This window comes from Amblyraja radiata, chromosome 26 (genome assembly GCF_010909765.2).
Source record: "Amblyraja radiata isolate CabotCenter1 chromosome 26, sAmbRad1.1.pri, whole genome shotgun sequence".
NCBI lineage: Eukaryota > Metazoa > Chordata > Chondrichthyes > Rajiformes > Rajidae > Amblyraja > Amblyraja radiata.
The window spans coordinates 24665265-24684810 of NC_045981.1; the positions used below are offsets into that span (position 1 = coordinate 24665265).

A 19546-nucleotide genomic window follows, 5' to 3' on the forward strand; every position below is an offset into this window, starting at 1 on the left:
CTACCAGGCAGATGAAGGAGAAGGTTCAAGGGCATTCTTAAAGCTTCTATAAAGAAGTACAGCATTCCCACTGAATGCTTGGCCCATGACTGCGGAATGTAGACTGCATTTGGGTTGTTATTGAGAACCTCAAGGTTGCACATTGAGAGTGAACACAGGCATAAACTGCAGAGGAACACCAACGCACAAACTAATGGCCCCCGATCCCATCACCCATCCCACCTGTGGAAGAGTTGGCCATTCCCAAATTGGCCTCATCAGCCACATCATCCCAGAGAGGAAGATCACAAGGATCTGCCCATGGTTGGTTGATTGTGCCCTTCATAACCAGCTTGAATGAAAAGGGGAGAATTGCAGGCAATTTCAAACAGTCAGCTCACCTGCACAAACGCCATGTAAACTTTGTCAACATCTGGCCGCTCTTCCCGATCAACCTTGATGCAAACAAAGTTCTCGTTCATTATTTTACCAATCTCTTCATTTTCAAATGATTCTCGTTCCATAACATGGCACCAGTGGCATGTGGAATACCCAACTGGAAAAGGGTAGAAATAAAAAAACACTTGAGATTGAACAGAACACACAGTACTGAAACAGGCCCTTTGGCCAAACCTGCCCACGGCGACCAAGTTGCCTAACCGAACAACTTCCACTTGCCTGCGTCTGATCAATATTCCCTCCAAATCTCTCCTGTCTATGTACCTGTCCACGTGTCTTCCCACCTCTGCCACTTCGCCTGACAGCTCATTCCATATAACAATCCCCTCTGTTGAAAAAGTTGCCCATCAGATCCCTTTTAAACCTTTCCTCTCTCACCTTAAGCCAAATCCCTCTAGACCTGGGGAAAGGACAGCAGCTATTCACTTTATCTATGCCCCTCATGATTTTATTTATCTCTAAGGCCACCACACAGCCTCCAATGCCCCAGGAAAGAAAGACCTAGCATTTCTAACTCTCCTCATAATTTAAACTCCCCAGCCCCGTAAACATTCTTGTAAAATGGAGACACAAGAAACTGCAGGTGCTAGAATCTTTATCAAAAAAAAACTGATTAAAAAAAGAACTCAGCAGGTCAGACAGCATCTATGGAGGGAATAGACCGTGACATTTTGGTCTGAAGAAGGATCGCAACCCGAAATGTCATCTGTCCGTTCCCTCCACCGATGTTGCCTGAACCACTAAGTTCCTCCAGCAGTTTTTTTTTGCTCAAAGTCCTTGTAAATCCCTTCCCCACCATTTACAGTTTAATGACATTCTTCCTCCAGTAGGGCAACCAGAACTGTACACATTACTCCACATGTGGGTGGCCTTACCAACGCCTTATACAGTCATAACATGTGGTTTCAACTCTCACTAATACCTTGACCAGTAAAGGCAATATGCCATACGCCTTATTCACCATCTTGTCTATATGTTTGCAATTTTCATGGACCCCTCCTGGGTCTCTCAGTTCTACAACACTCCTCTGCCTTTTATTGCACAATTCCTACCCTGGATTGTCTTACCATTAGTCAACACCTCACATTTATCCAAATTAAACGCCATTTAAAACTTAAATCTAAACCGAGAACAGAGAGGAAATGTGGAAAAGAAAAAAATAGCTAGACCTGGGTTTACCTGACAGAAATATTGGCTTGTGTTCCTTCTTTGCTTTGGCAAAAGCTTCTGGTCCCCACGGATACCTGGATGAAACAGAATGACTCAATAATTGTGAATATAACATTTGGGGATAGAGTATAGTGCAAGACAAATATTAGGAGAACTTCACAAGCCCCAGACACTTACAGAGTACATACATTTTCACCTCAGTGGAAACAGGTTCTAAGAGCCATGTACAATGTGCATCTGTTTCGTTATCACACATTTAGCTATTGAAGGCCAAGGACAAATTTATTTATCAATATGGTGAATGCAGCACATCTGCGAGGAAAAGACAAGTTTGAATCTATGGTTCACACAACACTTCAGCTTTGTGTCCGAGTTAGCAATTTGATTTCAGTGATTTATCAACCACAGTAAAGGGCCTGTCCCACGAGCATGCGACTGCATGCGGCAAGAGCGACCAAACCGGAAGCGGGGGCCGCGCGGAGGTTGAGTGATCCCGTACGAGTTGATGTGAAGTTTGAGCGAAGTCCGCGAGAAGTTCGCGCTAGGCGTACAGCGTCAAGACGCTGCGTACGGTGTCAAGATGCTGTGTACGGCGTCGAGACGCTGCGCACGCCCATCGAGGCGGTGTGTACGGCCTCAATGTGGCAGCGGGCCGGCAGGCCGTTGCCACGCGGAATTTTTGGACAGTGTCAGTTTTTCAGAGCCCCGCGCGATTTCGGGACCAGCTCCGCACAACTCCATACGGCTCCGGCGATCGAAGTGGGACCGGCCCCGCGAGGCCGTACGGCTCAAGCGACCACGTTAGGTCGTGCTTGCCGCATGCAGTCGCATGCTCGTGAGACAGGCCCTTTAATCATTCAGTTGCCAGCATAATGGATGGTAAGTTTTATGAGCCTTAGACTTAATTTTCAACAACTCCTTTTTTCCTACATTGGTCACAACATAAGCATACACAATATGAGTGTACTAGCCACAGTTCAAACCCCACCATGTCATGCCTGGCAGAAGTTGGGGCAGGCCAAGTAAAAAAACAAAGAAAATAAGGGTAAAATAATTTCTCAATGAGCCAACACTATACAGGACAACTTGCAGTTCTCTAATGTGCCTTGTTCATCTACGCTGTAAGCTGATCAGAAAGTATGCAGAATTGTAACCAAAAAAATACACAAAATGCCTCCATACAAAACATCATCCACAGCATCGATTACTATGACAAGAGTGCTAGAGAGAAAAAGCAAGCATTTCCATTTTTCCCCATCTGCTTAAAAAATACGTTTGCGTATATTTCAGACTTAAACTCGGATGAATCTCTATGATGTACAATACAAGAGACTGGGGGAAATGTTTGATCAATTGCTAACCTACCTCAAGGAACTAAATAGTGAGAGGGTTTGTCCACATAACACGCAGCTCCTCATAACAGATGTCATAAGGAATAGGAGTAGAATTAGGCCATTCAGCCCATCAAGTCCACTCCACCATTCAATCATGCCTGATATATTTCTCCCTCCTACCCCATTCCCCTGCCTTCTCCCCCTAACCTCTGACACCTGTACTAATCAAAGAATCTATCTATCTCTGCCTTAAAAATATCCACTGACTTGACCTCTATAGCCTTCTGTGGCAAAGAATTCCACAGATTCACCACCCTCTGACTAACGACATTTCTCCTCATCTCCTTCCTAAAAGAACGTCCTTTAATTCTGAGGTTATGACTAGTTCTAGACTCTCCCACTAATGGAAACATCCTCTCCACATCCACTTTATCCAAGCCTTTCACTATTCTGTATGTTTCAATGAGGTCCCCCCTCACTCTTCCAAACTCCAGTGAGTACAGGTCCAGTGCCGACAAATGCTCATCATAGGTTAACCTACTCATTCCTAGGATCATTCTTGTGAACCTCCTCTGGACCCTCTCCAGAGCCAGCACATCCTTCCTCAGAGATGGTGCCCAAAATTGCTCACAATATTCCAAATGCGTCCTTACCAGCGTCTTAAAGAGCCTCAACAGTACATCCCTGTTTTTGTATACAAGCCCTCTTGAAATAAATGCTAGCATCGAGTTTGCTTTCTTTGCTACTGATTCGACTTGCAGATTAACTTTTTGGGAATCCTGCACTAGCACTTCCAAGTCCCTTTGCACCTCCTATTTCTGGAATCTCACACCATTTATAAAATAGTCTATGCCTTTATTCCTACTACCAAAATGCATGACTCCACACTTTGCTACACTATATTCCATCTGCCACTTTTCTGCCCACTCCCCCAACCTATCTAAGCCCTTCTGCAGAATTCCTGCTTTATGTACACTACCTGCCCCTCCACCTATTTTCGTATCATCCGCAAACTTTGCCACACAGCCTTCAATCCCCTCGTCCAAATCATTATTATACAATTAGATAGATGCGCAGAATAATGTGCAGAATTGATGCGCATCATAATCACAAATAACATTATTTTAAATCTCCCAACATGTCAGATATAATTTCCAACCATTTCCACTGAGATGTATAACGTGCTGCTTGATTACCAGTCCACAGGGTTATGTGCATGTTGCAACAAGTAAGAGGACTTCTCATGGATCAACCGATTGGAGTATCTCTTTCGGCCCGATGAAGATGGTGGCTCCTCACTGCCTCCTGTTGCCATGCTTAGAAAAATTGTCCTTCCAAGACCTCTCCTGGGATAGCTCCTGTTGATTCAAGCAGAAAATCTCTCTCCATTACATGATAATAGCCAATTATATTTAAGTACATTTTATCATAACTTACTTTCCTAATTTTGGAATACAACATTGATATCCAAAGAAAGCATAAGGTAGCCCACATAACTTGATTCAATCAAGGGACACCATTATATGTAAACACCTTAGCAAAAAACCTGAGATGCTGGTGCTCAGAACTAAAAATAAAAATTGATAAAAATTTGCAACATCTGTGGAGCTTTCTGATTGATGGCTTCGCATCGGTTATAAACATCAACCAGAAACATTTTCTCCATTCTTCTTTCCACAGCTGCCACTCGACCTTCTATTGCCAACAATTTCTGGTTTTAATTACAAAATTGTACTTTTTGCCTATTGTAAATATTTTGGATTCTCTGCTAATGCAAACAGCATTTGAGGGGTAAAATAATTCTGAATCGTTCCTGGCAAGAAAGGCAGAGGCTAATTATTTTCAGCAAAATTGAAGCCAATTTTGGGACAAAACGGATGATTCCACCATTAAAAAAACCCCACATACGTTGAGATGAGATGAAAGGTTTGCTAGTGCCAAACGGGTGGGTTTAAACTAAATAGTGGGGAGGAGGGGTTGACAAATTGGGAGTATAAGGATGGAGTTAAAGAGAAAGAGAGTACAGCAAAAGTTACGAAAGACACCTAAATTAATGGGACGAAAAGTTCAAGAATGGTTGGAATGGTCAGACTCATCATGCAACGGTGAAAGCAACAGGTGTCCTAAACTTTCTGAGGCGCAACTTTCATCATTGTTCAATTTCTGTCAAGGAGAAGCTATACTTCACCCTCGTTAGACCTCATTTGGACTACGCAGTTGCAGCATGGGACCCATACACAAATAAAAACATTTCTTCCATCGAACGTGTCCAAAGCAGGCAGTTCGATTTGTTACTAACACCTATGAGAGAGAAGCGAGTGTCACCAAACTTCTGAATTCTCTGGGGTGGAACCCTCTCCAAGACAGACGAGAAGCTCACCGTTTGACCTGTTTTTACAAAATGTTAAATGGTCAGCTCGACATAGATTACAAGACCTACACCAAACCCAAACCAATTAGGAGCAGACGAGGGCTTTCGATCCAATTTGTGATCCCAGCTACAAAGACAGATGTGTACAGCAATTCGTTCTTCCCCCGCACAATTAAAGCATGGAATAATCTCCACCCTACTATAGTTACCCAACCAGATGCAACTAAATTTAAAGTAGCTCTTTCTTCCCAATAACCGTTTCTGACTTAAGCCCTCCCTTCACCACCTCCAGTTTAAATTCCATTTGGAATATTTTGGAGGACCAAGAAACCAAGAACCAAGAAGGAATAAGAGGTGAAATAGGAACTGGTGTGAGAGGGGAGGTAAATACAAAATTTAAAATGTTATACTATATATCAATGCGCAAAGTATAAGAAATTAAGTGGATGAGCTTGAGGCTCAGTTAGAGATTGGTAAGTATGATGTTGTGGGTATTACAGAGACATAGCTGCAAGAGGATCAGAGCTGGGAACTGAATATTCAGGGGTATGTGTCCTAACGAAAAGACGGACAGGTGGGCAGAGGGGGTGGGGTAGCTCTGTTGGTAAGGAATGAAATTCAGTCCCTTGCGAGGGGTGACATAGAATCAGTAGATATAGAGTCATTGTGGATAGAACTGAGAAATTGTAAGGGTAAAAAGATCCTAATGGGAGATACCTACAGGCCCCCAAACAGTAGCCTAGATATACGGTGCAAATTGATTCAGGAGTTAAAATTGGCATGTAGCAAAGGTAATGCTACGGTGGCTAAGGGAGATTTCAACATGCATGTAGACTGGGAAAATCAGGTTGGTACTGGACCCCAAGAAAAGGAGTTTGTAGAGTGCCTCCGAGATGGATTCTTAGAGCAGCTTGTACTGGAGCCTAACAGGGAGAAGGCAATTCTGGATTTAGTGTTATGTAATGAACCGGATTTGATAAGGGAACTCAAGGTAAAGGAACCATTAGGAGGGAGTGACCATAATATGATGAGTTTTAATCTGCAATTTGAGAGGGAGAAGGTAAAATCGGAAGCGTCAGCATTGTAGTTGAACAAAGGGGACTATGGGGGCATGAGGGAGGAGCTGGCCAAAGTTGACTGGAAAGGGACCCTAGCAGGGATGACGGTGGAACAGTAATGGCAGGTATTTCTGGGAATAATCCAGATGATGCAGGATCATTTCATTCCAAAGAGGAAGAAAGACTCTAAGGGGAGTAAGAGACGACCGTGGCTGACAAGGGAAGTCAAGGACAGTATAAAAATAAAAGAGAAGACGTATAACATAACTTTCTTGCTATTGAGGGAGTGCAGTAGGTTCACGAGGTTAATTCCCGGGATGGCGGGAGTGTCATACGATGATAGAATGGAACGACCGGGCTTGTATTCACTGGAATTTAGAAGGATGAGAGGGTATCTTTCAGAAACATATAAAATTATTAAGGAAGTGGACATGCTACATGCAGGAAAGATGTTCCCGATGTTGGGGGAGTCCAAAAGCAGGGGCCACAGTTTAAGAATAAGGGGTGAGCCATTTATAACTGAGATGAAGAAAAATGTTTTCACCCAGATTTGTGAATTTGAGGAAATCTCGGCCTCAGAAGGCATGGAGGCCGATTCACTGGATGCATTCATAAGAGAGTTAGATAGAGCTCTTAAGTCTAGCGGAATCAAGGGATATGGGGAGAAGGTAGGAACAAGGTAGTGATTGTGGATGATCAGCCATCATCACATTGAATGATGGTGCTGGATCAAAGGGCCGAACGGCCTCCTGCTCCTATTTTCAATGTTTCTAACTGACAGAAATCAATTGATAGAATTTATAAAGATCTGTAGTTTAGCAGCATTTAAAGCCTTTACATCGGCAATCATACAATTCAACTCTCTTTCTTTCTGCAGACTTTTTGAGACTTTTCGGAGACATTGGGAAGTGATATGATTGATATTGTTATGACTTCAAAGAGACTAAATATAAAGTCAACCACTGCAAGTTATTCCACCACATCCAGAACAAAGTAAAACAAAGAGCACGTGCTACATTTGAAGATGGATATTCAATATCAGATTGTCAAAGCATTGGCTATTATACAAGTTTAGGGATTATGGAACCAACAATGTAAACAGTTTGCTAAATTTATCCAGACCATCATTACAATTACTTTTTTATTTAGCAACCCACAGTTTACCAATTGGCAAATATCCATGTTTTGCACAAAAGCACATGGTAAATTCCAACAATAAAGGACACGGGGATGAACTCTAGCAATCATGATTAGGGATGAAGCAAGTAATAAAAGTAAGACCAATTAATATTAACATTTGGTATACAAGATATTGCATCTGGTAAATTCAGCAAACTTGGAAGGAATGGACAACCTTGCAGTTTATGATTCTCAAATCCTGCCAACACTAGGGTTTTCCTCTCGATTCTTTCCCCAGAGGTCTTTCATGGCCTTTGATAAGGTCCCGCACAGAAGATTAGTGGGCAACTATAGAGCACATGGTATTAACCATATAACCATATAACAATTACAGCACGGAAACAGGCCATCTCGACCCTTCTAGTCCGTGCCGAACACGTATTCTCCCCTAGTCCCATATACCTGCGCTCAGACCATTCCTTTCCCGTCCATATAACTATCCAATTTATTTTTAAACGATAAAAACGAACCTGCCTCCACCACCTTCACTGGAAGCTCATTCCACACAGCCACCACTCTCTGAGTAAAGATGTTCCCCCTCATGTTACCCCTAAACTTCTGTCCCTTAATTCTCAAGTCATGTCCCCTTGTTTGAATCTTCCCTACTCTCAGTGGGAAAAGCTTATCCACGTCAACTCTGTCTATCCCTCTCATCATTTTAAAGACCTCTATCAAGTCCCCCCTTAACCTTCTGCGCTCCAAAGAATAAAGCCCTAACTTGTTCAACCTTTCTCTGTAACTTAGTTGCTGAAACCCAGGCAACATTCTAGTAAATCTCCTCTGTACGCTCTCTTAGGGGTAGGATATTGACATGGATGGAAAATTTGTTAGCAGACAGGAAACAAAGATTAGGAATTAATGGGTCCCTTTCAGAATGGCAGGCAGTGACTATTGGGGAGCCTTCATAACAAGGGGATTTGAGTATAGGAGCAAAGAGGTGCTTCTGCAGTTGTACAGGGCCCTAGTGAGACCACACCTGGAGTACTGTGTGCAGTTTTGATCTTCTAATTTGAGGAAGGACATTCTTGTTATTGAGGAAGTGCAGCGTAGGTTCACAAGGTTAATTCCCAGGATGGAGGGACTGTCATACGATGAAAGAATGGAATGACTAGGCTTCTATACACTGGAATTTGGAAGGATGAGAGGATATTTTATGGAAACATTTTAAATTATTACGGGTTAGACAAGCTAGATGTGGGAAACGTGTTCCCAATGTTGGGGAAGTCCAGAACCAGGGGCCACAGTTTAAGAATAAGGGGTAGGCCATTTAGAACTGAGATGAGGAAACATTTTTTCACCCAGATTTGTGAATTTGTGGAATTCTCTGCCTCAGAAGGCAGTGGAGGCCAATTCATTGGATGCATTCAAAAGAGAGTTAGATAGAGCTCTTAGGGCTGGTGGAACTAAGGGATATGGGAAGAAGGCAGGAACGGGGTACTGATTGTAGATGATCAGCCATGATCACATTAGATGGCGGTGCTGGCTCAAGGGGCCGAATGGCCTACTCCTGCACCTATTGTCTATGTTTCTGTTTCTTTGAAAGGCTGACATTCGCAAAATTTCAAATTAAACTCTAGCCTTCCTAGCAGGTAAGAGCACAGGCAAGAAGATGGATTATTTAACTATCATAATTTGGATGATTGTCCCACCATCAAGATTTGTCTGAAGGCAAGAATGTCATTGGTTCACAAAAGCAAGGTGCACTTTGGAGTATAGGAAGATTCTTTTGTTTATTGATAGTTTCCTCTCTACCCACAAGTTAATCTTCTTCCCTTTGATCAAACCTCAAATTTTTAATTCCCCACCAGTACAACTACAAAATTTCCAGCCCCTTTAATGCCTTCAACCAACTCCAAAGTCCTTCTTGCTGCAATGGTAGAAGAACTTCTGGATGGACATCTGGTCAAGTAACCAGCACTTTCATCTTTCTTGTCTAAAATTGTCTCATGAATCATAAAATCATACAGCACAGAAACAGCCCAATTTGCTATGCAGATTGCGATGTCTGTCTAAACTAATCCCATTTGCCTGCTCTATGCCTGTATCCATCTGTGCCTTTCCTATCAAAATAACTGTCTGAATATCTTTTAAATGTTGTAATTGGATCTGCCTCTACCATCACCTCTGGCAGCTCATTATAGAAATCCACTGGCCTCTATGTGAAACACTTAAAATGCCCTCCATAATGTTTGGGACAAAGACGCAGCATTTATTTATTTGCCTCTGTACTCCACAATTTGAGATTAGTAATAGTAAAATCACATGTGGTTAAAGTGCACATTGTCAGATTTTATTAAAGGGTGTTTTTATACATTTTGGTTTCACCATGTAGAAATTACAGCTGTCTTTATACATAGTCCCCCCATTTCAGGGCGCCATAATGTTTGGAACACATGGCTTCACAGGCGTTTGTAATTGCTCAGGTATGTTTAATTGCCTCCTTAATTCAGATATAAGAGAGCTCTCAGCACCCAGTCTTTCTTCCACTCTATCCACCACCTTTGGAAACTTTTATTGCTGTTTATCAACATGAGGACCAAAGCCTCTGTATTTCTGTTCACAAAGTCTTCTGCAGACAGTGGTCATTAGCAAATCCACACCTGACTCCTGAAGAGTGTTTATGATCTGGCGGACAGGTGTTTGGGAATTTTTCTTTATTATAGAAATAATTATTCGGTCGCCTGCTGTGGAGGTCTTCCTTGGTCTGCCAGTCCAGGGCTCTCACTTAACCTTTTTTCTCTGTTTCCAGCCGGGCAACCTAGGCAGCTTTTTAGGTTGCCAAATGACAGTTTAGGTGGTCATTTAAGACGGTTTGCATGATGCGTACAATAATGTGCTCGGACGAAGTGGATAGTTATCAGTCAGAATTATGCTCAATGAAGCATTCACATATTATTTCTGCTTCAAATAAAGTCACAAACTAAACATATTCACCAATCAAGACATGATATATACCACAATGACATGCAGCAAAATTATAATACAGTATCTCAACTCTTTTTACAAGTTGCAATGGATGCAATTTATATTATTTCTTTCCACTTCCAAACAAAAATGTGGTTGGATTAATCAGCGTATGATCAACCTCGGTGAGACCAAGCGCAGGCTTGGTGATCGCTTCGCACACCTCCACTCAGTTCACAATAACTAACCTGATCTCCCGGTGGCTCAGCACTTCAACTCCCCCTCCCATTCCGAATCCGACCTTTCTGTCCTGGGCCTCCTCCATGCCCAGAGTGAGGCCCACTGCAAATTGGAGGAACAGCACCTCATATTTCGCTTGGGTAGTTTACACCCCAGCGGTATGAACATTGGCTTCTCCAATTTCAGGTAGTCCTTGCTTTCTCCCTCCTCCCCCTCCCATTCCCAGCTCTCCCACAGCCTACTGTCTCCGCCTCTTCCTTTCTTTTTCCCACCCCCCCCCCCTCCCCGACATCAGTCTGAAGAAGGGTCTTGACCCGGTCACCTTTTCCTTCGCTCCATAGATGCTACCTCACCCGCTGATTTTCTCCCGCTTGTTTGTCTACCAACGGGATCCCACCACTGGCCACATCTTCACATCTGCTCCCCTGTCTGCTTTCTGCAGAGACCGCTCCCTCCGTAACTCACTGATCAATTCGTCCCTTCCCACCCAAACCACCCCCTCTCCTGGCACTTTCCCTTGCAACCACAGGAAATGCTACATTTGTCGCTTTATCTCCCCCCTTGACTCCATTCAAGGATCCAAGCAGTCTTTCCAGATGTGGCAGAGGTTCACCTGCACCTCCTCCAACCTCAGCTATTGCATCCGCTGCTCTAGGTGTCAGCTGCTCTACATCGGTAAGACCAAGCGTAGGCTTGGCGATCACTTCGCCGAACACCTCCGCTCAGTTCACAATAACCAACCTGATCTCCCGGTGGCTCAGCACTTCAAGTCCCCCTCCCATTCTAAATCCGACCTTTCATGGCCAGACAATGAAATTCTTGCTTGCTGCAGCACAACAGAATATGTAAACATAATACAGAACAGGAGACAAAAGTTCACTGTGTTTATAAACCATAGACCATACATATACACAATAAATAAACAGATAAAGTGCAATAGGCTGTTATTTTTCCGAGTTGGAGTTTGGTGGTGGAGGGTCCACTCCAGTTTAAATTCCATTTGAATATTTTTGGAGGACCAGGAAAGCAAGAAGCAAATGTTATTCCAGGGAGTTACTCTTGCTCCAGGGAGTGATTGTATGTTGGTTTTCAGCAGTCGCGGCGAGGCGGCGACCGGACAGCAATGGCGGCCAGAACACCCACAACGCAAAGGGAGGGAGAAAGTGCCCGGCACCGACCAGTTGCTGTGGCAGTGCGCATGTGCAGGGCGGCACATGGGCACAACCACGGCCGATGATGTGCAGGCCGCGGTTGTGCGCATGTGCAGTGAGAGGATGTGCAGGCCGTGGCAGTGCGCATGTGCAAGGCGGCCGACCGTGCCGGCGGATGAGGAGCGGGTGGAGAGCGGAGAACCGGGGGCCCGGATACGGATAGTGGGCGGAGACGGAGAGTGACAGAGAAAGAGATAGAGAGCCCATTCAGAGTTGAATATGTTCGAAACATTACACCTGGAAGCTATGAGACTCCTCCTTGCAGGCAAAGCAGACCACTTCCAAAAGACGTGGTCTGCATTTATTGACTTACTACAAGTATAAGGTGCATCAGTAATTTAAAAAATAAATGGTGTCAGGATCTGGTAACGGGGGATGAAAAATATGAAGTTGGTATATCCCTTTTTGCGTGTTTTTTTATAATAGAGCAATTATTTCTCTTTCTATCTTTCTTTTCTAGGGTCTATTTCTTAACTTTCTTCTCTAACTCTTTTACTAATGGGCTTTTTTTTTCAACACTTTCTCGCACTGTCACGACTCTTTCTCACTTTCCTTACTTCCTTTATTTCTATCTTTCTTAAAGCTCAAAAAAGGAAGGGATACAACAAATGTAATAAGATATATGTGGTGTGTACTACTGTAACTTATTGTACTTCTAATAAATAAATAAATAAAGTATTAAAAAAAGAGTTGAGCGATAGGTGTTCCGGGCACTTGCCAAGCCGGGCAAAATTACACGGCTTTTAGGTTGCCCAACGGGACTTTAGGTCGCCATTGGCACCTGGGCAACCGTTAATTTCGAGCTCTGCTGTCAATTTGCAATTAGTGAGTTCACCAGTGCTCTCTTTCTTCTTAATGATGTCCCAAACAGTTGATTTTGGTAAGCCAAAGGTTTGGCTGATATCTCTAACAGTTTTATTCTTATTTCTCAGTCTCATGATGGCTTATTTGACTTTCATTGGCACAACTTTGGTCCTCATGTTGATAAACAGCAATGGGTGGACTATGTATAAACACAGCTGATATTTCTACATGGTGAAACCTAAATGTATAAAAAATACAGAGGCAAATAAATAAATGATGGGTCTTTGTCCCAAACATTATGGAGGGCACTGTATTATTATTGAGTTCAGTATTCTGAAAAACGCAATGAATCATGGAATTTGTCAAAGTTCATTTGAGAAAAAAAAGCGAACGGTCGTGCCAGGTAGCGGGAGAGCGGGGTGTAACAGCGAAAGAGAGGGGGCAGATGCAACGGGGAGAGACTGGACCGGCGGAGAAACAGTGAGAGGTGGGGGAGAGAAGGTGTGTGAAAAACGTGCGTGTTTGTGTTTTGCTTACAGATGTGTTCAGCTTAACATTTCGTGGTTTGCTGGAGTTTGCACGTTGGTTGCAGAGGCAGGCAATGTCCCCCAGACCCTCCCTCCAGTCTTGGGGGGGTGGGGGGATTGTCCTAGCGCCGGGGAGTTCTTGCGGAGATGGGGTGTCCGGATCTGCAGTGAAGCCACGATAGCGAGTTCCACTCTCCCCATCCGTCTCCCCATCCGTCTCCCCATCTGTCTCCCCGCCGCCTCGCCTTTACCTGCGGACTGGCGTCACTCTGTAGGAAGCAACTGCAGATCCTGGTTTACACCGGAGGTAGACACAACGTGCTGGAGTAACTCAGCGGGACAGACAGCATCTTTGTAGAAAAGGAATAAATGACGTTTCGGGTCAAGACCCTTCTCCAGAGATGTTGCCTGACCCGCTGAGTTAGTGCAGCATTTTGTGTGTATTCCCGTTGATGACTGGTGCTCGGCTTTCGCCAGCACCGAGGAGGCTAACCGACAGCCACTGGATAAGGCGAGAGGTGCAGCTGACTGTCCCCGGCCCGTCAGGGAACGGGTTCCTCGGGGGTTGGAGCAGAGTTGAGCTGGAGTTAGCGCTTCTTCTCCGCGCTGTCACCCCGGACATCTCCGGCTGCCCTGGACAGGGATGGTACGGGGACGGTAGTGAGACTCCGCTCACAAATCTGCCTCCTGGGGTTACACAGGAGGGGGGTGCGTGGTTCACCCATGTATAATAACCCTGTATAACCCGGGAGGGCAGCCCGAGTGAGAATGGAACCCATACACCCAGGCTGAGCGGGACCAGACCGTGATTCATTAGATTGTCACTGCTGAGATTTCTGCATGGACCAGTGGAGAAGAGAGAAATAGTGTCACTAACTCCAGTAGCAATTCAACAGTGCTTGCAGCGCAGGAGACCCGGTTCGATCCTGACTACAGATGAAACGCAGATCTGTATACACGCAGCAGCTTAGCTGCCAAGAATGTTTATCACCAGTGACCTATGACCTGGGCATGCGCAGTCGGAATACCAAACTCACTTATCGATTATGCTAATTTAATTTTTACCCATTTGCTGATTCTGGTCTCTGAAGATTCAGCCAATGTCATAGGACAGAAACCTCCACTGACACTTCATTGGATCAGAGATAAAACAGGTTATAATGGGTGACTTCAATCTACATATAGATTGGGTGAATCAAATTGGCAAGGGTGCTGAGGAAGAGGATTTCTTGGAATGTATGCGGGTTAGTTTTCTAAACCAACATGTAGAGGAACCAACGAGAGAGCAGGCTATTCTAGACAGGGTATTGAGTAATGAGGAAGGGTTAGTTAGCAGTCTTGTTGTGCGTGGCCCCTTGGGCAAGAGTGACCATAATATGGTTGAGTTCTTCATTAGGATGGAGAGTGACATCGTTAATTCAGAAACAAGGGTCCTGAACTTAAAGAAAGGTAACTTTAAGGGTATGAGACGTGAATTGGCCAAGATAGACTGGCGATTGATTCTTAATGGGTTGACGGTGGATATGCAATGGAAGGCATTTAAAGACTGCATGGATGAACTACAACAATTGTTCATCCCAGTTTGGCAAAAAAATAAATCAGGGAAGGTAGTGCATCCGTGGATAACAAGGGAAATCAGGGATAGTATCAAAACAAAAGATGAAGCGTACAAATTAGCCAGAAAAAGCAGCCTACCAGAGGACTGGGAGAAATTCAGAGACCAGCAGAGGAGGACAAAGGGCTTAATTAGGAAAGGGAAAATAGATTATGAAAGAAAACTGGCAGGGAACATAAAAACTGACTGCAAAAGCTTTTATAGATATGTGAAGAGAAAAAGATTAGTTAAAACAAATGTAGGTCCCTTGCAGTCAGAAACGGGTGAATTGATCATGGGGACAAGGACATGGCAGACCAATTCAATAACTACTTTGTTTCTGTCTTCACTAAGGAAGACATAAATAATCTGCCGGAAATAGCAGGGGACCGGGGGTCAAATGAGATGGAGGAACTGAGTGAAATCCAGGATAGCCGGGAAGTGGTGTTAGGTAAATTGAATGGATTAAAGGCCGATAAATCCCCAGGGCCAGATAGGCTGCATCCCAGAGTACTTAAGGAATTAGCCCCAGAAATAGTGGATGCATTAGTGATAATTTTTCAAAACTCTTTAGATTCTGGAGTAGTTCCTGAGGATTGGAGGGTAGCTAATGTAACACCACTTTTTAAAAAGGGAGGGAGAGAGAAAACATGGAATTACAGACCAGTTAGTCTAACGTCGGTAGTGGGGAAACTGCTAGAATCAGTTATTAAAGATGGGATAGCAGCACATTTGGAAAATGGTGAAATCATTGGACAAAGTCAGCATGGATTTATGAAGGGTAAATCATGTCTGACAAATCTTTTAGAATTTTTCGAGGATGTAACTAGTAGAGTGGATAAGGGAGAACCAGTGGATGTGTTATATCTGGGCTTTCAGAAGGCTTTCGACAAGGTCCCACATAAGAGATTAGTATACAAACTTAAAGCACACGATATTGGGGGTTCAGTATTGATGTGGATAGATGAAAGGCGGCGCGGCTCTCACCAGCAGCGGCCTCTGCAGTCCGTCTGCGTTTTTATTATTTTATGTCTATGTTTTAATGTAGTTTTTGTTATTTTTGTTGGGGCATGTGTGTGGGGGGGTGGGGTGGTGTGGGGGGGAGGGGGAAACTTTTAAATCTCTCCCTGCACGGGAGACCCGACCTTTTCTTTGTCGGGTCTCCGTTGTCGTTGGGGCTGCAACGAGGAGCGGCCTCCAACAGGAAGACCGGGGACTCCAGTGCCGACACTCACCTCACCGTCGCGGAGCTGGCCGAGTCCAGAGCGGGTGGAGCTGTGGTGGACGCTGCTGCGGCCCGACCCCCGGAGTTTCGGTGGCTGCAACTGCGGGTTTGGCGGACGGCACCGGGAGCCCGCGGGTCCCTGGAGGGAGACCGCTTTTCGGGGCTTCCGCAACGGCGACTTCTCCCGCCCGAGTTGCGGGGTTGAAGAGCTCCTGGAGCGGGGCCTTACAGCACCGCCCCGCGCGGCTTGGAATGGCGGCGGGCTGCGAGCGCGCACCGGGGGCTCTAACACCAAGACCCGGTGCGCGAACTTGCATTACCCGGCGTGGTTTAATGGCCACGGGACAATTCGCCATCGCCCGCCGGGGGCTTTGACTTTGACTCTGACATGGGGGGGAGAGTGCAGTGGAGAGAGAAGTTTTTTTTGGCCTTCCATCACAGCAATGTGATGGATGTTTATGTAAAATATGTTGTGTCTTGGGTCTATTTGTTGTAATGTATGGCTGCAGAAACGGCATTTCGTTTGGACCTCACGGGGTCCAAATGACAATAAATTGAATTGTAATTGTAGAGAACTGGCTGGCAGACAGGAAGCAAAGAGTAGGAGTAAACGGGTCCTTTTCACAATGGCAGGCAGTGACTAGTGGGGTACCGCAAGGCCAGTTCTGGGACCCCAGCTATTTACGATATATATTAATGATTTGGACGAGGGAATTGAATGCAACATCTCCAAGTTTGCGGATGACACGAAGCTGGGGGGCAGTGTTAGCTGTGAGGAGGATGCTAGGAGGCTGCAAGGTGGATAGGCTGGGTGAGTGGGCAAATGCATGGCAGATGCAGTATAATGTGGATAAATGTGAGGTTATCCACTTTGGTGGCAAAAACAGGAAAGTAGATTATTATCTGAATGGTGGCCGATTAGGAAAGGGGGAGATGCAACGAGACTTGGGTGTCATGGTACACCAGTCATTAAAAGTAGGCATGCAGGTGCAGCAGGCAGTGAAGAAGGCGAATGGTATGTTAGCATTCATAGCAAAAGGATTTGAGTATAGGAGCAGGGAGGTTCTACTGCAGTTGTACAGGGTCGTGGTGAGACCACACCTGGAGTATTGCGTACAGTTTTGGTCTCCTAATCTGAGGAAAGACATTCTTGCCATAGAGGGAATACAGAGAAGGTTCACCAGACTGATTCCTGGGATGTCAGGACTTTCATATGAAGAAAGACTGGATAGACTTGGTTTGTGCTCGCTAGAATTTAGAAGATTGAGGGGGGAGCTTATAGAAACTTACAAAATTCTTAAGGGGTTGGACAGGCGAGATGCAGGAAGATTGTTCCCGATGTTGGGGAAGTCCAGAACAAGGGGTCACAGTTTAAGGATAAGGGGGAAATCTTTTAGGACCGAGATGAGGAAAACTTTTTTCACACAGAGTGGTGAATCTCTGGAATTCTCTCCCGCAGAAGGTAGTTGAGGCCAGTTCATTGGCTATATTTAAGAGGGAGTTAGATGTGGCCCTTGTGGCTTAAGGGATCAGGGGGTATGGAGAGAAGGCAGGTACAGGATACTGAGTTGGATGATCAGCCATGATCATATTGAATGGCGGTGCAGGCTCGAAGGGCCGAATGGCCTACTCCTGCACCTATTTTCTGTTTCTATAATGACTTTCCTTTCTCCCAATGACAACCAGCTCCAAGATGAAACTCCTTGCCCTCTGTGGCCAATATTCACAAACAATCTCTTCTAATTTTAAATGACAATGCTCAGCCAAAGACACTCCCAAGAACATTAAACACTGAAAGACCACATCCAATGGAATAATGTTCATCCAGCCAAAGTCCTGTCTGCTTTAAAGAGGCCAAACAGTAAGCACTCAAGCAAAAACAGTGCTTGAAGAACTTAACAGGTCAGGCAACATCTTTGGAGAGAATGGACAGATGACCTTTTGGGAGGGGAATCCTTCTTCAGACTGGTTTCCTCCTCGGATGCTGTCTGTCTCGCTGAGATCCTCCAGAACTTTGTGTTTTGCTCAAGGTGCCAGTATCTGCAGTTCTTGATGTCTGTCAAATTGCACTAATTCTTAAAGGCAAAATTCCAACTGGGGGAATCTCACCCCTGGGTTTTACAGAGGCTCGTGGTCTGATGATTAAAAAGTTCATATAGACTGTGGTCAAGTACCTCTTCAGCCCCACTGTGCTATCCAGGATACACTTCACCTCCAGATAGAAGAAATGGCTGACGTTTCAGGTCGAGACCCGTCTTCGGTCTGACCGAAGGGCGTGTGAGGTGTCTTGGACATAAGTATGGAGGGATTGGACCGAGGGGGGGGGGGGGGAGAGGGGGGAGATAGAGTCGAGGTATGTGAAAATTAATTCAGTGGGACAGGAGCAAGCAGCCTGGCCTCAGTGCGCCAGACTCCCAGGGCACTTCCCTTGTCGGCGGGTTTGATGATGATGTCGGGGTTGTTTGGAAGGTGTGAGGTGTCTTGGACATAGGTAGGTAGGGAGGAAGAAGGGTCTCGACCCGAAACATCACCCATTCCTTCTCTCCAGAGATGCTGCCTGTCCCGCTGAGTTACTCCAGCATTTTGTGTCTATCTGCAGTTCTTTCCCACATGCTTCATCTGCCTCAGTTGTGGGAGAACTGGGAGGAGGGGAGGTCCCGGCCCCAGACCCCTGGGACTTATAGTCCAGGCAGCCCTGCTGCGCAAGCGTCGTTCCCTCTGAACTACAATTCCCATGAGGCAGCGCAGCCGTTCAGAAGCTTCGAGACCACCCAGTTCACCACAACAGAACCGACACCACGACAGGAGTTCACCAGAATCCTGGCGTCCGCGCCCTTTTGGACGTTGTCATTGGGTTTACCTGCGCGATGTCCCCGCTGCCGCTGTCAAGACCCGTGGCCTACTCCGGGTTAAGCGAGCCGCCCAGCGCAAGCTGTGGACTGATCGGGTGGCGCCGCCCAGGTGCCGCAGCATGATCACCGCCGGCAGCGCAGCGGCCGCCAGCGCGCCCTCTAGTGTGGAGGTCCTCAGCACATTGGCTGCGGGGGGGTTCAATCCTGTGTGGGAAGGAACTGCAGATGCTGGTTGACACCGAAGGTAAGACACAAAATGCTGGAGTAACTCAGGCAGCATCTCTGGATAGAAGGAATGGGTGACGTTTCGGGTCGAGACCTTTCTGCATTTAAATAGGCACCTGGGTCATTCAGCTCGGTAAGGTTATACCAACTCTTTGGCATAGCTGTCTCATTCGCCCAATCTCCTAAATGTTATCCAATGCCACAAGGGTTTCCATAACCCTGGTACAACATAATAATACGGGGAAATAAGTAAAAAGTAAATGTTGGCAACAAGGAATTGATGGGCCAAATAACCACCCCAGCCCTCTGTGTTGTAACAATGTTTCCCTTATGAAATTGAAATATTTTCCTCACGCTAATGAGTAAATCAAATGCACATATTAATGTCTCCAATGATGGCGAAGTCTTCATTCC

The 19546-nt window shown here is 45.3% G+C and overlaps 1 protein-coding gene across 1 annotated transcript in view; it reads right to left on the reverse strand.

The window, feature by feature from the left end:
* spata20 (spermatogenesis associated 20) overlaps positions 1 to 19059 on the reverse strand; it is a 288180-nt gene extending 269121 nt beyond the window's left edge. The window contains exons 1-4 of the mRNA XM_033044507.1: positions 18916 to 19059; positions 4139 to 4300; positions 1618 to 1682; positions 381 to 535 (exon numbers count right to left, since the gene is read on the reverse strand). Coding sequence (XP_032900398.1) covers positions 381 to 535; positions 1618 to 1682; positions 4139 to 4300; positions 18916 to 19028 — 495 coding nt within the window. The 5' untranslated portion in view covers positions 19029 to 19059. The remainder of the gene's footprint in view (positions 1 to 380; positions 536 to 1617; positions 1683 to 4138; positions 4301 to 18915) is intronic.
* Between the last annotated feature and the right edge of the window lie 487 nt (positions 19060 to 19546).